Source organism: Macaca thibetana, chromosome 1, assembly GCF_024542745.1.
Source record: "Macaca thibetana thibetana isolate TM-01 chromosome 1, ASM2454274v1, whole genome shotgun sequence".
In the NCBI taxonomy this organism is placed as follows: domain Eukaryota; kingdom Metazoa; phylum Chordata; class Mammalia; order Primates; family Cercopithecidae; genus Macaca; species Macaca thibetana.
In genome coordinates, this window is record NC_065578.1 from 16,922,668 (window position 1) to 16,943,528 (window position 20,861).

The following is a 20,861-nucleotide window of genomic DNA, read 5'->3' on the forward strand; positions in this document are numbered from 1 at the left end:
AGGGTGGGGCGCCAGGTCTGCTGGGGTGTGGGCACCCAGGCTCCTACCTCCACAAATGAATTATGTTCTCTCAATGTCATGTTTGACAGAATGTTCTTTATTTTCTGCTGGTTTTTTTCTGTCATGGAGAAAAAGAAAAAGAAAAAAAAAAGAGAAAAAGAAAAAGAAAAAGAAAAAAAGAAAAAAAAAGGCAAATGAATTCAGAGGTCGATTTCCCTCTTCCCAGCCAGTGCCAGGAGGACTCAGTATTCCTACCTATAAAATGGAGGCAGTAATAATTCTTACCATACACGTTTGCTATGAGCACCTGTGAGTCAAATGCCTTAATACAATATTTTAGCAGTATAAGTTCTCATTAAAAATGTTCTCACCTCATTTAAATTCTATTTTTAAAATATATTTTTATAGTTTAATTAAATTAATTTATTTATTTGAGAGGGAACCTTGCTCTGTCACCCACGCTGGAGTGCAATGGCACGATCTTGGTTCACTGCAACCTCCACCTCCCAGGTTCAAGCAATTCTCCTGCCTCAGCCTCCCCAGCAGCTGGGATTACAGGCACACACCACCGTACCCAGCTAACTTTTGTACTTTTAGTAGAGACGGGGTTTCACCATGTTGGCCAGGCTGGTCTCGAACTCCTGACCTCAAGTGATCCACCCGCCTCAGCCTCCCAAAGTGCTGGGATTATAGGCGTGAGCCACCGCGCCTGGCCTAGTTTAATGTATTTTGATAGCACACTTATAGGAACAGCACAGAAAACAGACAACATTAAAAATATCTATTTGCATGCAGGACAGACAGCTCAGAAAAGTATAGTGAATAGATGGAATCTACTGTGTGATAAAAATGCTACAAATACCATTTAGTTGCCGTCAATAAGAAATTTCCTTGTTTTGAGCAGGGCTCGGTGGCTCACGCCTATAATCCCAGCACTTTGGGAGGCCGAGGCGGGAGGATCACCAAGTTAGGAGTTCGGGACCAACCTGGCCAGCCTGACAAAACCCTATCTCTACTAAAAATACAAAAAATTAGCCGAGCGTGGTGGTGCACGCCTGTAATCCCAGCTCCTTGGGAGGCTGGGGCAGGAGAATCACTTGAACCCAGGAGGTGGAGGCTGCAGAGAGCTGAGATTGCGCCACTGCACTCCAGCCTGGGCAATAGAGGAAAACTTCGTCTCAAAAAAAAGAACGTCCAGAAAAATGTAACAGGTTTACTTATAATTATTAAAAAGTTGAACCACTGAAACTTGTTCACTAAAATATTTTGTCTTGCATTAATGCTAAATTCTCTTGTCTCCAAAGAGATCCCATCAAGAGAGGAAGAAACAGATCCGCCCTCACCTGACGCCACACAACATACTCAGACCTGAGGTGGAGCTCTCAGCCACAGAGGCTTCTCAGCCCGTGGGCCTGGCCCGTGTTTGTGAGCTCTGCCGAAATATTTCATCTGTGCTCCAGCGAGACCGAACCTCCCCCGGGTCCTCACACACATCACGCTTTCTCCTGCCTCTGAGCCTTCACACGCCCTGTCCCTCTGCCTGCAGTATCTCTCTTCCTGTCATTTCCCTGCCCCGTTTGCCCAGCCAAGTCCTACTTGCATGCTCCTACTTGGCCTTTGCCTCCTCTAAGAAGGCTTCCCTGAGCTCCGTCCACTCAGACACCCCTCAAAGCCCCTGTGTTGCAGTTGTTCTGTTGACTCACTTCCCCTGGCCTGTGAGCCTAATGGGTAGCGAGCTGCTCTGCCCTGTCCATGCAGTCTCCCCAGTGTTTGGCACAGTTCCTGGCACACAGTAGGTGCTCAGATGCTACCCTGTTGCCTGGATGATTCCCTCCAGGCAACAGCAGACCACGGGAAGCAGGAAGGTGCACGGATGGGAGAACAAGGCAGGGTCGACTTACTCTTGATCCCTTGGAACAGCAGGGCATCCCCGTGGCCCTCATTCTGCTGCTCCTGGAACAGTTTGTAGCAGGACCTGGGGCTGGCCAGGAGCAGCCGGAAGCCCTGGAGGCAGAAACACTGGGGTTAGAAGTCAGCTTTGCCCCTGGGGCTCCCAAGGAGGGTGGATCTGCCGAGGGTGGGAGGAGTGTGGACTTGGACCCAAACTGGCCACCTCCTCTACTCCCATCCTAAGGGTGAAGGAAAAATAGACTCAGACAAGTAACGTTGCTCCCACCCCAGGCAGAGGGTCTGCTTAGGAAGGAGGCATCGCTTCCTGAGGCAGCCCCCAAGACTGTACCTTCCTGTCAGGTGCAGGCACAAAGCTCAGGAACTCGTCCACGTGGCCCACGGTCAGCCAGTCAGAATAGAGCTTCACAGGGGCCTGCACCTGCTGGGCGCTTAGGAAGTCCTGCAGGGCCTGGTGCATCTCCCGGCTGTCACTACTATCATGGCAGGGTTAAAGGGGTGTTATTGGCAGCAAGGACTACAGGGAAGTCTCTGAAGGACAAGGGGCCTGGCAAAAAGGTCAGGGTTCTCCTTCGGCTGAGAAAAGGATGCAGGAGGCTGGAATGCCTTTATTTTATCCCCTAACATTTGAGAAATTAAGGAATTGTCATTCTAGTTTCATTGGGGGAAACTGAAGCACTAAGTAGGACAGAGTTTAGCCTCAGAAAGCACTGCCTCTTGAATTAGACGAGATGCTGGTGTTCTGAGTACAGATGGGGTTTAGAGCCAGACTGACCTAAGTTGGTGATCTTTTGTTAGCCGTGTGGCCTTGGGGACATTCCTTCACCTGTTTGGGCCTCAGTTTTCTCCTAAAAAAACCCATTAGCGTTCCATTGCCTTGCTCTTACTTTTTTTTTTTTTTTTTTTTTTTTTTGAGACAGAGTCTTCCTCTGTTGCCGAGGCTGGTGCAATCTCGGCTCACTGCAACCTCTGCCTCCTGGGATCAAGTGATTCTCCTGCCTCAGCCTCCCGAGTAGCTGGGATTACAGGCATGTGCCACCACGTCCAGCTAATTTTTGTATTTTTGGTAGAGACAGGGTTTCCTCATGTTAGTCACGCTGGTCTCGAACTCCTGACCTCAGGTAATCCACCCACCTCAGCCTCCCGAAGTGCTGGGATTATAGGCGTGAGCCACTGTGCCCAGACTCTTCTTCTTGTTCAATTAGTTCTAGCCATCCTGGCACACAGGAGCTCATTCCTGCCTCAGGGCCTTTGCACACGCACTTTCATCTGCCTGGAACTCTCTGTCCCAGATCTCCATGTGGCCCTGTCCCTTCTGTCATTAGGCCTCAGTTCAAAAGCCCCTTCCCCAAAGAGGCCCTTCTGGTCGCCCTAACGTTTCCTCTTCCTCCTGTGCCCCTCTCTTTTGTTTTTGTCACTATTTGAAATTATCTTGTCTACTTTTCTATCATCTATTTCCCCACTAGAGTAGTGGTAAGGACTTGTCTTTCGTGTCCATGGTTGCATTCCCAGCTCCCAGAACATTCCGGATGCTCAGTAAATATTCACTGACTGAAAGAGGGTAAGTGGCAGAGCTGGAACTGAACTTGGGTCTATGGGATCCAAAGCCTGCATTCCTCACCCTGTACTTGGATTCCCCTCATACTCCCTCAAGCCTGTTGCGCCCTCTAGAGTCGGAAGCAGGTAGGTGAGGCTTCCACTCTGGCCTCTGCTTTTCCACGGCCTCCCTGGGTCCTGGCCGCCCCCTCCTGTTACTCCCCTCCTTACCTGGGATAACAGCTGTCCCCAAAGAGAATCCTGCCCAGCGGGTATTCCTTGTCCCCGACTGTGACCGGGGGGCTCACTTCCAGGTTCCCAAAGGAGTCCAGCCCACTGACACCCCCTGTTTGGGGCCCTCGAGTTACGTAGCCAAAATCTGGACCCTGAGATATGAGAAGGGAGTGCCAAGAGTTAGAGGAATGAGGTCCCTGGTGAAGGGTGCGGGGGTCCAAGTTTAGAGATGAACTTGGGCACAGGAAGTAACTCAGTACCGTCTGCAGCTGGTACATAGCAGGTGCTGTTATCACGTGTGGAATGTTAAAGGAATGTTTAGTTCATTCAGTGGACAAGAAAAGGGACTAGCTAACGCATGCCAGCTGCTTGGGAAACCTTAACTTTGGCATAAAACGAATCTGCAAAACATCATTTTTTCTCCACCTTAAGACAGAGTCTCACTCTGTTGCCCAGGCTGGAGTGCAGTGGCGCGATCTCAGCTCACTGCAACCTCCGCCTCTGGGTTCAAGCAATACTCCTCAGCCTCCTGAGTAGTGGAGACTACAGGCATGCCCCACCACGCCCAGCTAATTTTTGTGTGTGTGTATATGTGTGTGTGTGTGTGTATATATATATTTTAATATAGTTTTTTTATTATACTTTAAGTTCTAGGGTACATGTGCACAACGTGCAGGTTTGTTACACATGGATACATGTGCCATGCTGGTGTGCTGTACCCATTAACTCATCATTTACATTAGGTATATCTCCTAGTGCTATCCCTCCCCCAGCTTTTTTTTTTTTTTTTTTTTTTTTTTTAGTAGAGATGGAGTTTCACCATGTTGGCCAGGCTAGTCTCAGATTCCTGACCTCAAGTGATCTGCCTGCCTCAACCTCCCAAAGTGCTAGGATTACAGGCATGAGCCACCATGCCCAGCCACATTTATCCTCTTAAAGTTCCGGAGGCCAGAAGTGTGAATCAGTTTCACTGGGCTTAAGTCCAGGGATGGCAGAGCTGGTTCCTCCTGGAGGCCCTGAGGAAAGAATCTATTATATTTCCTTGTCTTATTCAGCTTCTAACAGCCGCCTTGGCTGGCAGCCCCTTCTTCCACCTTCAAAGATCTCTAGTCTCTGCTTCCATCATCACAGGCCCTCCCCCATTCCAGGATAAACCAGGATAATCACCCCATCGCAAGATCCCTAACATAATCACATTCAGCAAAGTCCCTTTTACCTTATAAGGAAACGTCAGATTCAGGGGGATTAGGATGTACAGGGGCCATTATTCAGTCCACGGCCCATCTCCCCCGCCTCCCAGGAGAGGGTACATCTAGCCTTCTACACATAGATGGTCCGCTCCCTGAGGCTTCATGGGGGCCATGAACTTTATGAGAGTAGACGCCAAATTGTGTGCCCAGGTGTGAGTTTCTGGGAAGATGAGTAGGTCTCAAGAAGGTCTGTGATCTCCAAATGTACTTCTTCACTGCAGTTTTGACCTCCTGGGCTCAAACGATCCTCCTGCCTCAGCCGCCCGAGTAGCTGGGACCACAGGTGCATGCCATCACAACCTGGCTAATTTTTAAAGTTGTTTTTTCCCTGTAGAGATGGGGTCTCACTATGTTGCCCAGGCTGGTCTCAAACTTGTGGGCTCAATCTTCCTGCCTCGGCTCCCAGAGTGTTGGGATTATAGGTGTGAGTTACTGTACCCAGCCTGATTCCACAAATTTAAAAACCATACTTCCAGTTCCTCTCTCCACTTCTCTCTAAAACCCAGACCAACCCGCCTTCCCCTGCCCATCCAAGATTTCCTTGTCCAGGTCTCCATGAACACACAGCCAAACCCCAAGGGCAATGCCTGGCCCGCACCTTCCCCCTCAGAAGCCCCTGAATCAGCCGGTCATGCCTGTGTTCTTGGCACTCTGTCTGCATTTGGCTTTCAGGACTCTGGGGGATCCTGGTTCACCTCCAACCTCACTCGCCCCTTCAGTGGTCCTGCCGAGTCTCATGGAATTCCATTCCTGAGCCGACAACACTCGTGTTCGCATCTCTGGGCATCCTTTCCCTCCCAAACGTCAGATGTGTACTGGGGCTCACCCGACTTCCCATTTGGATGTTGACCAATTATCTCCCACTTACCCTGAACAGAACTTTGGGCCCCCTCTTCCCACCTCCTCATTCTCCATCAACCTGTTCCTCCTCCCACAGTCCTTCCCTTCCAAGGGATGGTGCCTGCCACCCACAGAGGTCACAGCCTTGCTGTCAGCTTTGGCTTGCCTCTCTCATAGTGGGGGTCCGAATGTTCTGCTGGCTCCGCCTTCTAGACATAGCTGGAATCTTATGGCTTCTCGCCTCCTCCAGCCACGCCCTGCCTGCACTCCCAGCATTCTTCACCTGCCCACTCCCCTCCCCCTTGCCTCTGCTCTCTTTATACAACGCGTAGCAGGGCTTGTTCTCTTTTCTAACAAACCAGATCATAATCCTCCTCTGTTTAAGACCCTGTGATGATTCTCAGTTTCTAAACAATGGCCTTACCAGTAGCCAACAAGCCCAACTCCATCCTGTCATCCTGTCCCTTCCCCATCACCTCTGACCACAGCCTCTCCTACCACCTCCCATCACCTCCCTGACCACCCCTCCTACAACGTCTCATCTCCTCCCTGACTGCCTCTCCTACGGCCTCCCATCACCTCTCTGACCACAGTCTCTCCTACTACCTCCCATCACCTCCCCTGACCACCCCTCCTACAACGTCTCATCTCCTCCCTGACTGCCTCTCCTACGGCCTCCCATCACCTCTCTGACCACAGTCTCTCCTACCACCTCCCATCACCTCCTATCTCCTCCCTGACTGCCTCTTCTCCCACCTCCCATCACCTCTCTGACCACTTCTCCTACCGCCTCCCATCACCTCCCTGATCGCCTCTCCTACAACCTCTCATCTCCTCCCTGACTGCCTCTCCTACAACCTCTCATCTCCTTCCTGACTGCCTCTCCTACGGCCTCCCATCACCTCCTACGCCTCTCCTCACCTCCCTATCACCTCCCTGACTGCCTCTCCTACTACCTCCCATCACCTCCTAGCTCTTCCCTGACTGCCTCTTCTCCCACCTCCCATCACCTCTCTGACCACTTCTCCTACCGCCTCCCATCACCTCCCTGATCGCCTCTCCTACCGCCTCCTATCACCTCCCTGACTGCCTCTCCTATGGCCTCCCATCACCTATCTGACCACAGCCTCTCCTACCACCTCCCATCACCTCCTATCTCCTCCCTGACCGCCTCTCCTCCCGCCTCCCATCACCTCCCATCACCTCCCTGACCACCCCTCCTACCACCTCCCATCACCTCCTATCTCCTCCCTGACCGCCTCTCCTCCCACCTCCCATCACCTCTCTGACCACAGTCCCTCCTACCACCTCCCATCACCTCCTATATCCTCCCTGACCGCCTCTCCTCCCGCCTCCCATCACCTCCCATCACCTCCCATCACCTCCCTGACTGCCTCTCCTCCCGCCTCCGATCACCTCCCATCACCTCCCATCACCTCCCTGACCACCCCTCCTACCACCTGTCATCACCTCCTATCTCCTCCCTGACCACCTCTCCTCCCACCTCCCATCACCTCCCTGACCACAGTCCCTCCTACCACCTCCCATCACCTCCTATATCCTCCCTGACCGCCTCTCCTCCCGCCTCCCATTACCTCCCATCACCTCCCATCACCTCCCTGACTGCCTCTCCTCCCACCTCCGATCACCTCCCATCACCTCCCATCACCTCCCTGACCACCCCTCCTACCACCTCTCATCACCTCCTATCTCCTCCCTGACCGCCTCTCCTCCCACCTCCCATCACCTCCCTGACTACCATGCCTACCACCTCCCATCTCCTCCCTGACTGCCTCTCCTCCCGCTTCCCATCACCTCCCATCACCTCCCTGACCGCCACTCCTACCACCTCCCATCACCTCTGGCTGCCTCTCCTACCACCTCCTATCTCCTCTCTGACCACCTTTCCTCCCGCTCTTCTGGTTGCTCTGCTCCACCCCTCCGGGCTTTCTTGCTATTCTTGAACACTCAAGGGAGGCTCCTGCCCCAGGGCCTTTGCACTGGCTGTTTCACTGCCTACAACACTCTTCACGCAGACACCCATTCACATGGCCAGTTCGCTCACCTCCCTCAAGCGTTTGCTATAAGGTCAGCCTCTCTGTGAAGCTCACCCTGACCATCCTATTTAAGAATGCAATCTTTTTTTTTTTTTTTTTTTTTTTTTTTTTTTTTTTTTGAGACCAGGTCTCACTCCTATTGCCCACGCTGGAATGCAGTAGTGTGATCATGGCTCACTGCAGCCTCACCCTTCAGGGTTCAAGGATCCTCCTACCTCAGCCTCCTAAGTAGCTGGAACTATAGGCATGTACCACCATATTTTTATTAAAAAAAATTTTTTTTGGTAGAGACAGGGTTTCACTATGGTGCCTAGGCTGGTCTCAAACTCCTAGGTTCAAGTAATCCACCAGCCTTGGCCTCCCAAAGTGCTGGGATTACTGGAATGAGCCACCAGACTCGGCTTTAAGAATGTAACCTAATCCACCTTCCCTACCACACTGGCACCTGTGAGCCCCTCCATTCCGCTCTACTCTGTCTTTTCCTGCAGCTCTTCTTTTTTCCCTCTGAGACAAGGTCTCATCTGTCACCCAGACTGGAGTGCAGTGGTACAATCATGACTCACTGCAGCCTTGACCTCCTGGGCTCAAGCGATCCTCCCGCCTCAGCCTCTCTAGTACTTGGGACTACAGGCATGCGTTACCATGCCTAGCTAATTAAAACAATTTTTTTTTTTTTTGGTAGGGACAAGGTCTCCTTATGTTGCCCAGTCTGGTCTCAAACTCCTGGGCTCAAACAGTTCTCAAACCTTGGCCTTCCAAAGTGCTAGGATTACAGGCATAAGCCACCACACCTGGCACCTGCAGCTCTTGACGTCACCTTCTAAGGAACTGTATAACTGCTTTGTTCCATTCATTGTCTGCTGTCTGTCTCTCGGGCCAGAATGTCCCCTCTGTGAGGTCAGGGACCTTGGCGTTGCTCCCTGTCATATCCCAAGTGCCCAGAACAAGGCCTGGCTGAGTATGTGTTCGAACAGTGATGAAGGAATGTAAATTCATCCACATCACTGCCCCGGCTGCTGCTGTGAGAGGGGGTAAGTTATACAGCCTTCAGGCTTGGATTTCTGCAGGCAAAAGAAGGGGTGTCCAGAGTCTGCAGAAGTGGCCCCCCAAGAGTGGGCTGTGCGGGGGATGCTCACGGGTGCCAGGGGATGCAGCCTGAGGCACACACGGCGTTGGAAAGCTGTTGCCCTTCTCGTTTTCCTCCAGTCTTTTCTGGCTTCCTCAAAAATTCAAGTTTCAGTGATGCAAACACATCCCTGACACCAGCTCATCTCTCATGTTAACAACCAGAGAGCTGACCTCCAGCTCCGAGATGCTGCAGTCACTTGTAACGAGCTGGCTTTGGTAGCAGGATCTTGTTTCAGTTTGTTTAACTTCACAGTTGCCTTCTATCTGTAGGAAGTGCTGCTGGTTTCCCATTGGCAGCGGTGATAGAAAATTGACTGACGATGCTTACGGGAAGAACCACCACTGTGTGAAGCTTCGTGCCAGCTGCCCGATGGACAGCGTTAAGGCATAACAGCCTCGGGCCCAGCAGCGTGGGCAATAAAAAATAGATGAAGGAGTCCATGATTTTAACAAAATACACTGAAGAAGTCAACAGGGGGCTGTAGTGGAGAAGGCTAGGGGTTGGGGTGGGAGTAGGGATCCCTCCTTCAGCATCAGGAAAGGCCTCACTGAGTAGGGAATCGAAGCTGAAACCTGAAAACTGAGGAGCAGCCCGCCTCGTGGACAGCGAACAGCGTTGCAGGCAGAGGGAATGGCGTATGCAAAGACCATGAGGTGGGGAAACGTTCGGCAAGTTTGAAGAATAGGACGGAGGCCAGTGGAGGTGGGGCTGGGTAAGGGACAGCAAGAGTGACCCACAATGGTGCTGGAGAGGCAGGTGGGGCCAAAGCCTGGTGCCGAGTGTGACTTTTTCTCCAATTCTTTTCATTCTGAGTGATTTGGGTGGTTTTTTTTGTTTTTGTTTTTGTTTTTTCTTTAGACACAGTCTTGCTCTGTCACCCAGGCTGGAGTGCAATGGTGCAATCTCTGCTCACTGCAACCTCTGCCTCCTGGGTTCAAGGGATTCTCCTGCCTCAGTCTCTTGAGTAGGTGGGATTACAGGCACACGCCACCATGCCCAGCTAATTTTTGTATTTGTAGAGATTTTTAGAGATGGGATTTCGCCATGTTGGCCAGGCTGGTCTTGAACTTCTGACCTCAGGTGATCCGCCCTCCTTGGCCTCCCAAAGTGCTGGGATTACAGGTGTGAGCCACCGCACCCGGCCTCATTCTGAGTGATCTGAGTCAGAATATGCAGATGTGCTTAGCTGAGGGACCAGTGCCGCCTGCCTTCATCCAAAGTTGTCTGTGGGAAAGGGGATGACAACGGTGCCGAGGTGTCCGTCTGTCTGTCCAGCAGGACTCATGGCATCAGAAAAGCTGACCTTTGTTATACTTGGAGCATCAAAGTAGGAGACACAGCCACTGAACCAGGCAGGACTGAAAGCAGCGGAAAGAGGGCAAAGTCACGGTAGCAGCTGACTGGTTTGCCCCAACGCTGCTGAAACAGGATGGACTCGACCCCGTGGCTGAGTACACACTGTGAATCCAACAGCATCTCTGCATCTCGACTGCTCGGCACACAGCTTGGCCAGGAGGAAGCAAGCCTCGGGGCAAGTCGTTGAGTTTGACTGAAGTTTCATTCTGAAGCCTTCTGTGTGGGCAGGGCCACTCTCCCTTCCCTTGGGGCACAGTACAGATGCTTGTCGGAAAGCCATGTGTCCTAGCAAACCTTGGACCCCACACTCCTTCCATCGTTTTCTCTGGGCACCTTGAGCCAAGGGGCTGCCAGGGCTCAGAGTGCAGGCCTGGAGTCTTCCTGGGAAAGCAGGCAGAGGGAGGCAGGGCGGGGAAGAGCATGCTCACCAAGCCGGACTGGCTGGGTTTGAATTCCAACTTCTCCACTCTGAGCCTCAGTTTCTTCTTCTACAAAATGGGCCTATTGATAGCATCTCCATAAAAGTTTATCAAATTAAATGAGTCAGTGCAGGTAAAGAATGCAGCACTGGCTAACACACGACTCATGCTCAATAAATGCAACTATTATTATTATTATTCTGTGCTGAGTTTGCATCAACCTGCCAGGCTAGTCAAGCATGAGTCAGCAATATGTCACTTCCTGCCCCCACATGGACAGCCTTTGGCTGGTAGAGTCACACCCAGGAAATGACCACTGACACACTGATCCCAAAATCCCCCACATCCCAGATGGAGCCCCTGAAGGCCAAACGCCACCCATAAGACGGAGCCTCCAGCTGGGCGTTGGGAAAGATTCCAGCCCTGGCCCCACCTCTGCCGTGCAGCAAGAGCTTCTTTAAGAGCACAGGGAGGTCCAAGCCTGAGCCACCTCCTCGGCAGGGTTCCCTGGAGACCAAGCTGAGCTCACAGGCCACAAGAGCTTTGGGAAATGAAGAGCCAGATCTTATCTTGGTAATAACAAAAATAACAAGCCCTGCCTACACAAGCCCACTTTAGTAGGAATTCCACCTGCTTGCCCTGGGTTACTCAGCCACAGACGCAGGCGGGGAAGCCAGGCTAAAAGGAGGGAGTCTCAAGACAAGAGGGTTTTGGCAGCCGTGCCCCCTCCCCACCCCAGGCAGGTACCATCACACGTTTGATGGGAAACTCCTTCAGGCCTCTGTTCCTTGGAGAGTCAAATACCACCGGCAGCGTTTTGTGTGGGGCTTGGATGTAGCCGATCTCCATTTCATCCTGTGGGAGTGAGTGGAGAGGAGGCTGTTGTGCGTGCTACCCGGGTCTTGGTGCCCAACGCCAGGATGGGGGCATGAAACCATCCATGCACTCTTACCCTTGCAGTCAAGGGCACATCCCATGAGATGTTTGATCTCAGAGAAGGGGCTCAGAAAGCGGAACTTATTGCCCCATATTTGCCCAGTACACGAGAGGCCATGAGCCTGCAGGAGCGCCCTTCCCTCCCACTCCTGGTGGTGCCTGGGCTGGTGCTGGTGACCCCTGGTGAGCAAAACTCAGACCCCTCCTCAAGGTGAGAAAACCAGGAGCCAGGCAGTGAGCACCAGGGTTAGGAGGTGATGAGGGGGTGAGGGGTTGAGGGGTCTGTGGGGACACGGAGGAGGGGCTCCCGATGCAGCTAGGATGGGCCAGAGAAGGCCTCTTGGTGCCAGGGCTCCCGGCCTCCTCCCCAAAGGAAGGTGGATAAGACCCAGCCTGGGCCACTGCAGCGGGCAGGAGGAGCACGGGGAGGTTTTAGAAATGAATCTGCTGCAAATTCCACCTCCTCGGGCTTGTATTCTAGCAGGCAGATGCGATGTTGGACATAATCACTACTATAAGTTACTATTAGGATGAACCAGACGAAAGTTCCACTCTTGCAAATCAAAAATGGCGCCTATCAGCAATTTCACACAAGTCAACCTGGCATCAAAAAAATGGAATGGCGGCCTGGTGCAGTAAGTCACGCCTGTAAGCCCAGCACTCTGGGAGGCTGAGGTGGGTGGGTCACCTGAGGTCAGGAGTTCGAGACCAGCCGGACCAACAAGGAGAAATGCCATCTCTATTAAAATACAAAATTAGCCAGGCGTGGTGGTGCATGCCCGTAATCCCAGCTACTCGGGAGGCTGAGGCAGGAAAATCACTTGAATCAGGGAGGCGGAGGTTGTGGTGAGCTGAGATTGTGCCATTGCACTCTAGCCTGGGCAATGAGAGCGAAACTCCGTCTCAAAAAAAAAAAAAAAAAAAAAAAAAAAAAAAAAAAAAAAGATGGAGTGGCAAGAAAGGAAGAGAGGATGTTGTGTGGGGGTGAAAAGAAAGAGGGTTGAATTCCTGCTGGGGGTGATGGGGGAAACTTATGGACGAGGAATTCGCGCTGGGATTCACGGGTATGAATTGGAGATGGGTGATGGGAATGGGGAGGTGGGTCCAAGAGGCAGCACCACAGGGGTGCGGCATGGAAGGGCAGGGTCCCAAAGCAAAGGAAGGCAGTGCTGGGGAGGGTCAGTGCCACCCACCAAATGCCCACTGGCACTGCCCAGTGCCAGGCATTGGGGTGCTGGACTGGATGAGGCCTAGTCTCAGTCCTTGGGGTACTCCTGGCATGATGGGGGAGTGGCACGGAAACAGAGAATGGTAAATGGGTGTTTCTAGGCACAGTGGCAGGCTGGCCTCAGGGGAGGGAGCCAGGCAGGCTGAGAGGGCCCTGGAAACAGACTGAGCAGGAGGAGATGGGAGCCATGGAAAGTGCTAGAGCGCTTCCTCTGAAGCCACGGCCTGAGCTCTACATCGGCCCCTTTTAGCCACGGCTGGAGCAGCTGGGATGCAGAGCACCAAGTCCCTAGGCTGCACGTAGCATGAGGACCCTGGGCCTGGCCCACGAAACCATTTTCTCCTAGGCCTCTGGGCCTGTGACGGGAGGGGTTGCCGTGAAGACCTCTGACATGCCCTGGAGACATTTTCCCTATTGCCTTGGGGCTTAACAGTGACCTGGTTTGGTAGCTGAGCCCAAGATGGACAGCCTGGAGGGAGGACCACTTGAGGGGCTGGTTGAGCATCAATCTCCTGAGCTTCAAGTCACTTCCCGAGGCCACCCTAGTGTTTTCAAGCAGGAAGGTGGCTTTCATCTTGGTGACCGCAGTGGCCTGCAGTGGCCCACAGCAAACGTCAGACAAATCACTTGCTCCAGCCTCCCGACCCAAGACCTCTCAGGTTCCTGCCTCCCTGTCCATCTAAGGAAGGGTGGCCAGTGAGGCACCAGGCTGAACCCCAGGAGCCTGGGTACCCCAAGTGTCTCTTGGCCCTCAGGGACATTCGCCCTGCCTGCCCCACAGGGCACATACCTGCATCCACTGGTCATCCATGTTCTCCTCCTCGGGGCAGATGGTCAGCTTACACCTGGCTTGCATGGCCAGAGCAGTCACTGACTTCAGGAAGTCCTCATTTTCAAAAATACTAGAGAGAGCAGAAAAACAGCTCCTTAGTGCTCTGGATTTTGAAACTCGGCCTGGAAGGATGGGGAGGGACACACAGGTGCTCAGGGGTCACCTGTGGCCTGAACAGAGGCTCCTGGCACGTCCGGTCTATCTGTTCTTAGCAGGCATGAGCTCATAGAATCCATCTAACAAGCTATGAGGCAGGAACTAGTGGGTACCCCTTCCACCCATGTATTAGTCCATTTTCACGCTGCTGATAAAGACATACCTGAGACTGGGAAGAAAAAGAGGTTTAATTAGACTTACAGTTCCACATGGCTGGGGAAGCCATGGCGGGAAGTGAAAGGCACTTCTTACATGGTGGTGGCAAGAGAAAATGAGGAAGAAGCAAAAGCAGAAACCCCTGATAAAACCATCAGATCTCATGAGACTTATTCACTATCATGAGAACAGTATGGGAGAAACTGCCTCCAGGATTCAAATTATCTCCCACTGGGTCCCTCCCACAACACGTGGGAATTATGGGAGTACATTTCAAGATGAGATTTGGGTGGGGACACACAGCCGAACCATATCATCCTGCCCCTGCCCCCTCCAAATATCATGTCCTCACATTTCAAAACCAATCATGCCTTCCCAACAGTCCCCCAAAGTCTTAACTCATTTCAGCATTAACCCAAAAGTTCACAATCCAAAGTCTCATCTGAGACAGAGCAAGTCTCTTCCTCCTACGAGCTATAAAATCAAAAGCAAGCTAGTTACTTCCTAGATACAACGCGGGTACAGGTGTTGGGTAAATATGGCCATTCCAAATGGGAGAAATTGGTCAAAACAAGGGGATTACAGGGCCAATGCAAGTCCAAAATCCAGCAGGGCAGTCAAATTTTAAAGCTCTGAAATGATCTTTGACTCCAGGTCGGACATCCAGGTCATGCTGACACAAGAGGTGGGTTCTCATGGTCTTGGACAGCTCCACCCCTGTGGCTTTACAGGGTATAGCCTCCCTCCTGGGAGGCTGGTTTCACAGGCTAGTGTTGAGTGTCTGTGACTTTTCCAGCCACATGGTGAAAGCTGTCAGTGGATCTACCCTTCTGGGGTCTCGAGGACAGTGGCCCTCTTCTCACAGCTCCATTACGTGGTATCCCAGCAGGGACTCTGTGTGGGGACTCCAACCCAACATTTCCCTTCTGCATTGCCATAGCAGAGGTTCTCCATGAGAATCCCACCCCTGCAGCAAACTTCTGCCAGGGCATCCAGGCATTTCCACACATCTTCGGAAATCAAGGCAGAGGTTCCCAAACCACAATTCTTGACTTCAGTGCACTTGCAGGCTCAACACCATGTGGAAGCTGCCAAGGCTTGGGGCTTGTACCCTCTGAAGCCAGGGCCTGAGCTCTATGTTGGCCCCTTTAGTCATGGCTAGAGCAGCTGGGATGCAGAGCACCAAGTCCCTAGGCTGCACATAGCATGTGGACCCTGGGCCTGGCCCACAAAACCATTTTCTCCTAGGCCTCTGGGCCTGTGATGGGAGGGGCTGCTGTGAAGACCTCTGACATGCCCTGGAGACATTTTCCCCATTGCCTTGGGGCTTAACATTAAGCTCCTTGTTACTTATGCAAATTTCTGCAGTTGGCTTGAATTTATCCTCAGAAAATGAGATTTTCTTTTCTATTGCATTGTCAGGCTGCAACTTTTCTGAACCTTTATGCTCTGCTTCCCTTTTAAAACTGGATGCCTTTAACAGCACCCAAGTCACATCTTGAATGGCTTACTGCTTAGAAATTTCTTCTGCCAGACACCCTAAATCATTTCTCTCAAGTTCAAAGTTCCACAAATCTCTAGGGCAGGGACAAAATGCCACCAGTTCCTTTGCAAAACATAACAAGAGTCACCTTTGCTCCACTTCCCAATAAGTTCCTCATCTCCATCTGAGACCATCTCAGTCTGGATTTCATTGTTCATATCATTATCAGTATTTTTGTCAAAGCCATTCAACAAGTCTCTAGAAAGTTCCAAACTTTCTCACATTTTCCTGTCTTCTTCTGAGCCCTTCAAACTGTTCCAACCTCTGTCTGTTACCCAGTTCCAAAGTTACTTCCACATTTTGGGTGTCTTTTCAGCAAGGCCCCCCTTACTGGTAGCAATTTACTGTATTAGTCCATTTTCACACTGCTGATAAAAACATACCTGAGACTAGGAAGGAAAAGAGGTTTAATAGGACTTACACTCCCACGTGGCTGGAGACACCATGGCGGGAGGCGAAAGGCACTTTTTACATGGCGGCAGCAAGAGAAAATGAGGAAGATGCAAAAGTGGAAACCCCTGAGAAAACCATCAGATCTCATGAGACTTATTTACTACCATGAGAACAGTATGGGTGGAACCACCTCCATGATTCAAATTATCTCCCACCAGGTCCCTCCCAGAACACATGGGAATTATGGGAGTACAATTCAAGATGAGATTTGGGTGGGGACACAGAGCCAAACCATATCAATCTGGGAGAAGACAGAATATGAGTTCACTGTTCAAGGTCACACCACCTGGAACAGTGCTGGGATTGGAATACAGTCCTCACTGGATTCCGGCCTGCGTCCTATCCACCAGGTTACCCTCTTACTCTTCTGCCCCTGAAGCAATCAGAAGAGGGGAGGAGAAGGTCTCCTGAGACCCCAGCACACTTGTCAGGAGCTCTCAGACTGCAGGAAGATTGTGGACCTCCCCAAAACGCAGATTGGCCCTTCCCAGGGATAAGACCCAGCAGCTCACAGGCAGCCAGAAAGGTGCATTTTATTTCATTTTAATTTAATTTAATTTTTAATTTTTATTATTTCTATTTTTCTCGAGACCGAGTCTTGCTCTGTCACCCAGGCTAGAGTGCAATGGTATGATCTTGGCTCGTCGCAACCTTGGCCTCCTGGGTTCAAGCGATTGTCCTGCCTCAGCCTCCCGAGTAGCTGGGATTACAGGTGCCCGCCCACCACCACAGCCGGTTAATTTTTTGTATTTTTAGTAGAGACGAGGTTTCACCATGTTGACCAGGCTGGTTATTTCATTTTTGAGATGGAGTCTTGCTCTGTTGCCCAGGCTGGAGTGCAGTGGCGCAATTTCAGCTCACCGCAACCTCCGCCTCCAGCGTTCAAGCAATTCTCATGCCTTGGCCTCCTGAGTAGCTAGGATTACAGGCATGTGCCACCACGCCCGACCAGTTGTATTTTTTAGTAGAGACAGGGTTTCACTATGTTGGCTAGGCTGGTCTCAAACTTCTGACCTCAAGTGATCCACCTGCCTTGGCCTCCCAAATTGCTGGGGTTACAGGCATGAGCCACTGTGCCCAGTCCAGAAAGGTGCACTTTAAATGAGTTCCCAGGAGTTTCTGGTGCACAAGGTCCACGGGCCACACTCTACAGGCCCCTGGGAGCTAACGTAGCCTCAGTTGCATCAGGCAGGACTATGGCAATGACAACAGCAGTAAGGAACCTCCCCGCCTTTTTAGAGCCCCCAAGAAGCGGCAAGCTCTCGGTGGGCAGGGAGCGGTGACTGTTTTCCCATCACACACTGAGTGCTGCGGATGGAACTCGGGCTCTTTGTTGCTGGCCCAGGGCTCCTCCCGAGGTGTCTGGGCCCACCCCAGCACCCCCAGGCCTCTCACCTGCACACGTACACCTCCTGCGGGGACTGGGTGTTAGGGGTCATGATCCAGGGCGCCACGCGGAAGACCACGCTGTCTTGGAACACCACAGCCTCGGGGAGCTCCTGCAGGGGGTGGGGGGTGGGGAGGCAGGGGCTGTCACCGCCACTAGGGCCCAGCACCTACCATTTCTGGTAGTTGTTTGGAGTCCCCCTTCCCCAGCCACGCCACTGCCTGGAAGGTCAGGCCCCCGATGCAGGGCTGCCTTCTCGGCCTACCAGTTTGGACGTGTCCAACATGGAGACGGTGAGGGTAATGAGCCCTGGGAAGTTGGTGTCTGGGAAAGCGAGGGCCTCCACGTAGAAGTCCATGTTGTGTTTTCCGCCTGGGACCATCAGGTAGTGAGAGGGCTGCTTGGGACCCAGGACTACCCTGCACCTGGAGGACAGTCTGCCCCCTAGGAGAGAGGCAGGGGAGACTCGGGTCTGCGTCCCCACTTCTGAAGACCTTTCCTTCTCTCCCCAGTGCTCCCCAGAAGCCTTTCCCAGGGTCACCACATGCCACCATCAGAGAACCCCTTGCAGCCAAATCTGGTCAGTCCCCTTAGGAGAAAAGGACCAAAGTCTCAGCTGGGACACTGCTCCCTGGCTGAAGTCCCGGAAGGGTGTGTCAGGGGTGCCTGAGCCATTCCAAACTTTACAGGAAGTCCAGTATACACCATTCCTTCACTAATTCCTGAGCATCTGCTCTAGCCAGATGTCAGCGGGGGACAGGGACACAGCAGGGGACCAGGGAGACAGAGTCACTGTCCTCCTATCCTCACCCCCAGAGAGTGCACAGTTCTTACGGGCGAGTAGGGAGGAGCAGAGATCATAAAAATAGCAGACAGCTGTGATAGAGGAAATCCCTGAGGACTTCCTGGAGAAGGTGATGCCTGGGTGGAGGCAATAAGTCGACCTGTCAGCAAATCAATGTCAGTTTAATCACTTTAAGAATGACACAGGCCGGGTGCGGTGGTTCATGCCTGTAATCCCAGTACTTTGGGAGGCCGAGGCAGGAGGATCACAAGGTCAGGAGATCGAGACCAGCCTGGCCAACATGGTGAAACCCTGTCTCTACTAAAAATACAAAAATTAGCTGGGCGTGGTGATGCAAGCCTGTAATCCCAGCTACTGGGGAGGCTGAGGCAGGAGAATGGCTTGAACCTGGGAGGTGGAGGTTGCAGTGAGTCAAGATTGCGCCACTGCATTCCAGCCTGGCTACAGAGACAGACTGTCTCAAAAAAAAAAAAAAAAAAAAAAAGAAAAGAAAAGAAAAAAGAAAAAGAAACAGAGGCTGGGTGTGGTGCCTATAATCCTAGTGCTTGGGGAGGCTGAGGCAAGTGGATTATTTGAGGTCAGGAGTTCAAGACTAGTCTGGCCAGCCTGGTGAAATCCCATCTCTACTAAAAGTACAAAAATTAGCTGGATGTGGTGGCACATGCTTGTAACCTCAGCTACTGGGGAGGCTGAGGCAGGAGAATCGCTGGAACCCAGGAGGTGGAGTCTGCAGTGAGCTGAGATAGCACCACTGCACTCCAGCCTGGGCAACAGGGTGAGACTCTCTAAAAAAAAAAAATTAAAAAAAAAAAAAAAGCATGGAATAGACTAGGCAGAATGATCAGGATCAGAATGATTGTCAGGCCCTGCAGAAAAACCCCTCCCATGGCCTTCTCCATCTCCTTCCATCCAGAAGCCAAAGTCAACATACACCTACCTGACCTCGCCCTTCCCCTCTGCCCTGTCTCTTCCACCCTCATCCACCGCTTTAACCCTTGCACATTCCACCCCAGCTGCACTGGCCTCCCTGCATTCCTCCAAACCACAGGCACCATCTTACCTCAGGCAGGGTCCACGCACTTACCGTTCCCTCTGCCTGGAACGCCCTTCCCCTAGGTGTCTGCCTGGCTGTTCCTGTACCTCCCTCTGCTCAAATGGCACCTCATGGGGGACACTTTCCCTGGCCACCCTCTCTCCACACACCCCCACTTCCACTCCTCACTCCACGTCTCCTTCCTTGCCGCATTCTTCTACATAGTATGTCACAGCGTTGGACACGCTAGGTGTTTTATGTAATTATTTTACCTATAGTTCTCCCAGCCACTAAGATGAAAGCAACGTGAAGGCAGGGACTTGGTCACAGTCATGGCTCTGTGCCTCATGCTTAGGACCAAGCCTGGCACCTACTTAGTTCCAGGTGCTCGTGGGCCGCTGAGAAGTTCCTGATGTTTCTGATTAGCAGGATGTTGCAGAACAAATGATCACATGCCACATGCCATCAGCTTGCACTCAAAATCTATAACCAGGAGTGGGGTGTGTGTGTGTGTGAGAGAGAGAGAGAGAGATAGAGAGAGAGAGAAGCAGGGAGCAATAACGAGTCATTTTGTCTGTGTCCTCCATCTAGAAGGTAATAGATGAGATGTTGTCTGTCTTGCCTACTGCTGTGTCTGCTGTTCTTAGAACTCGGCACATAGTAGGTGCTCAGGATTTACCTGCCACACAGCTGTGTGACAGAAGTGTGCCCCATTGGCCAGGGCAGGGAGGGAACACAGATGGGGATGACTTACGTGTGGCCTGAAACACTCTCACTTTGTCCATCTCAGACCTGGCCACGTGGAGCACCAGTGTGTGCTTAGTGAAGAAGTCCTGGGGGGTCTTCGTGCTCAGGGTCATCAGGGACATGTCCTTCAGGTCTGGGATGAGAAGGGCATTGCCTGAGTCACAGGCCCCTGAGACCACTGCTGGTTTCCCATAGCCACCTCCTGGAGGAGCCTCGCACCCCACCGCTCCCCTGAGACCTCCCTTTACCATGTTGCCTGGTTTTCTTTTCTTTATGCTATTTTGAGTATTTTACTGATGGTTTTCATTTTGGAATGAGAACTCATTAAGGTTTTGGTCTCCTCCCACTAGGATGAGCTGAGGATGTAACCTCAGCAAAGCGGGGATCACATTTATTAATATTTTGTTCCTTGCAATGTTCCCCGAAACTTGAACCTACAAAGCCGAGAACTCCCTAGAACAAGGACCAGCACGTGGCAGGAGCTCAGCTGAGATTTGTGCAATGAACGAGTGAAAGGTTTCTGTGCTGGTCCTGAGCGAGAAGTGAAGTTTGTAAACCAACTTGAACAATAGCCAAGAAGGGGTAGAGGGTGGGGAGAGTCAAGAGATGCCTTCCGAGGGGACTGACTGATAGCCAAGGGCTTAAAGGCTTTGGGGTCAATTTGGTTTGAATCTGGGATCTGGGTGGGCATAGGAAAGTGATTTTAGCTCTCTCTGCCTCTGTTTCCTCATCACTAAGACAGGGGCAAGAGTTGTACCCAGCACAGAGCTGTCGTGAAGATAAAGTGAGGTGATACACAGTGGTTATACCAGCTCCTGGCACCCCAGGAGTGCCCACAAAGGGTGGCTGTTGTGAT

At 52.0% G+C, this 20,861-nt stretch overlaps 4 protein-coding genes across 5 annotated transcripts in view; 2 read left to right on the forward strand and 2 right to left on the reverse strand.

The window, feature by feature from the left end:
• The window catches only part of SDHB (succinate dehydrogenase complex iron sulfur subunit B), a 689,037-nt gene that overhangs the window by 339,311 nt on the left and 328,865 nt on the right, over window positions 1–20,861 (forward strand). The gene's annotated exons all lie outside the window — the stretch shown is intronic.
• The window catches only part of PADI2 (peptidyl arginine deiminase 2), a 579,517-nt gene that overhangs the window by 278,050 nt on the left and 280,606 nt on the right, over window positions 1–20,861 (forward strand). The gene's annotated exons all lie outside the window — the stretch shown is intronic.
• The window catches only part of PADI1 (peptidyl arginine deiminase 1), a 169,791-nt gene that overhangs the window by 5,386 nt on the left and 143,544 nt on the right, over window positions 1–20,861 (reverse strand). The window lies entirely within an intron of this gene.
• The window catches only part of PADI4 (peptidyl arginine deiminase 4), a 55,504-nt gene that overhangs the window by 5,386 nt on the left and 29,257 nt on the right, over window positions 1–20,861 (reverse strand). For both annotated transcript variants that reach the window (XM_050791212.1, XM_050791220.1), the window contains exons 6-14: window positions 20,013–20,138; window positions 17,686–17,864; window positions 17,429–17,532; window positions 13,684–13,795; window positions 11,477–11,584; window positions 3,676–3,830; window positions 2,240–2,384; window positions 1,902–2,004; window positions 48–118 (exon numbers count right to left, since the gene is read on the reverse strand). In XM_050791212.1, coding sequence (XP_050647169.1) covers window positions 48–118; window positions 1,902–2,004; window positions 2,240–2,384; window positions 3,676–3,830; window positions 11,477–11,584; window positions 13,684–13,795; window positions 17,429–17,532; window positions 17,686–17,864; window positions 20,013–20,138 — 1,103 coding nt within the window. The remainder of the gene's footprint in view (window positions 1–47; window positions 119–1,901; window positions 2,005–2,239; window positions 2,385–3,675; window positions 3,831–11,476; window positions 11,585–13,683; window positions 13,796–17,428; window positions 17,533–17,685; window positions 17,865–20,012; window positions 20,139–20,861) is intronic.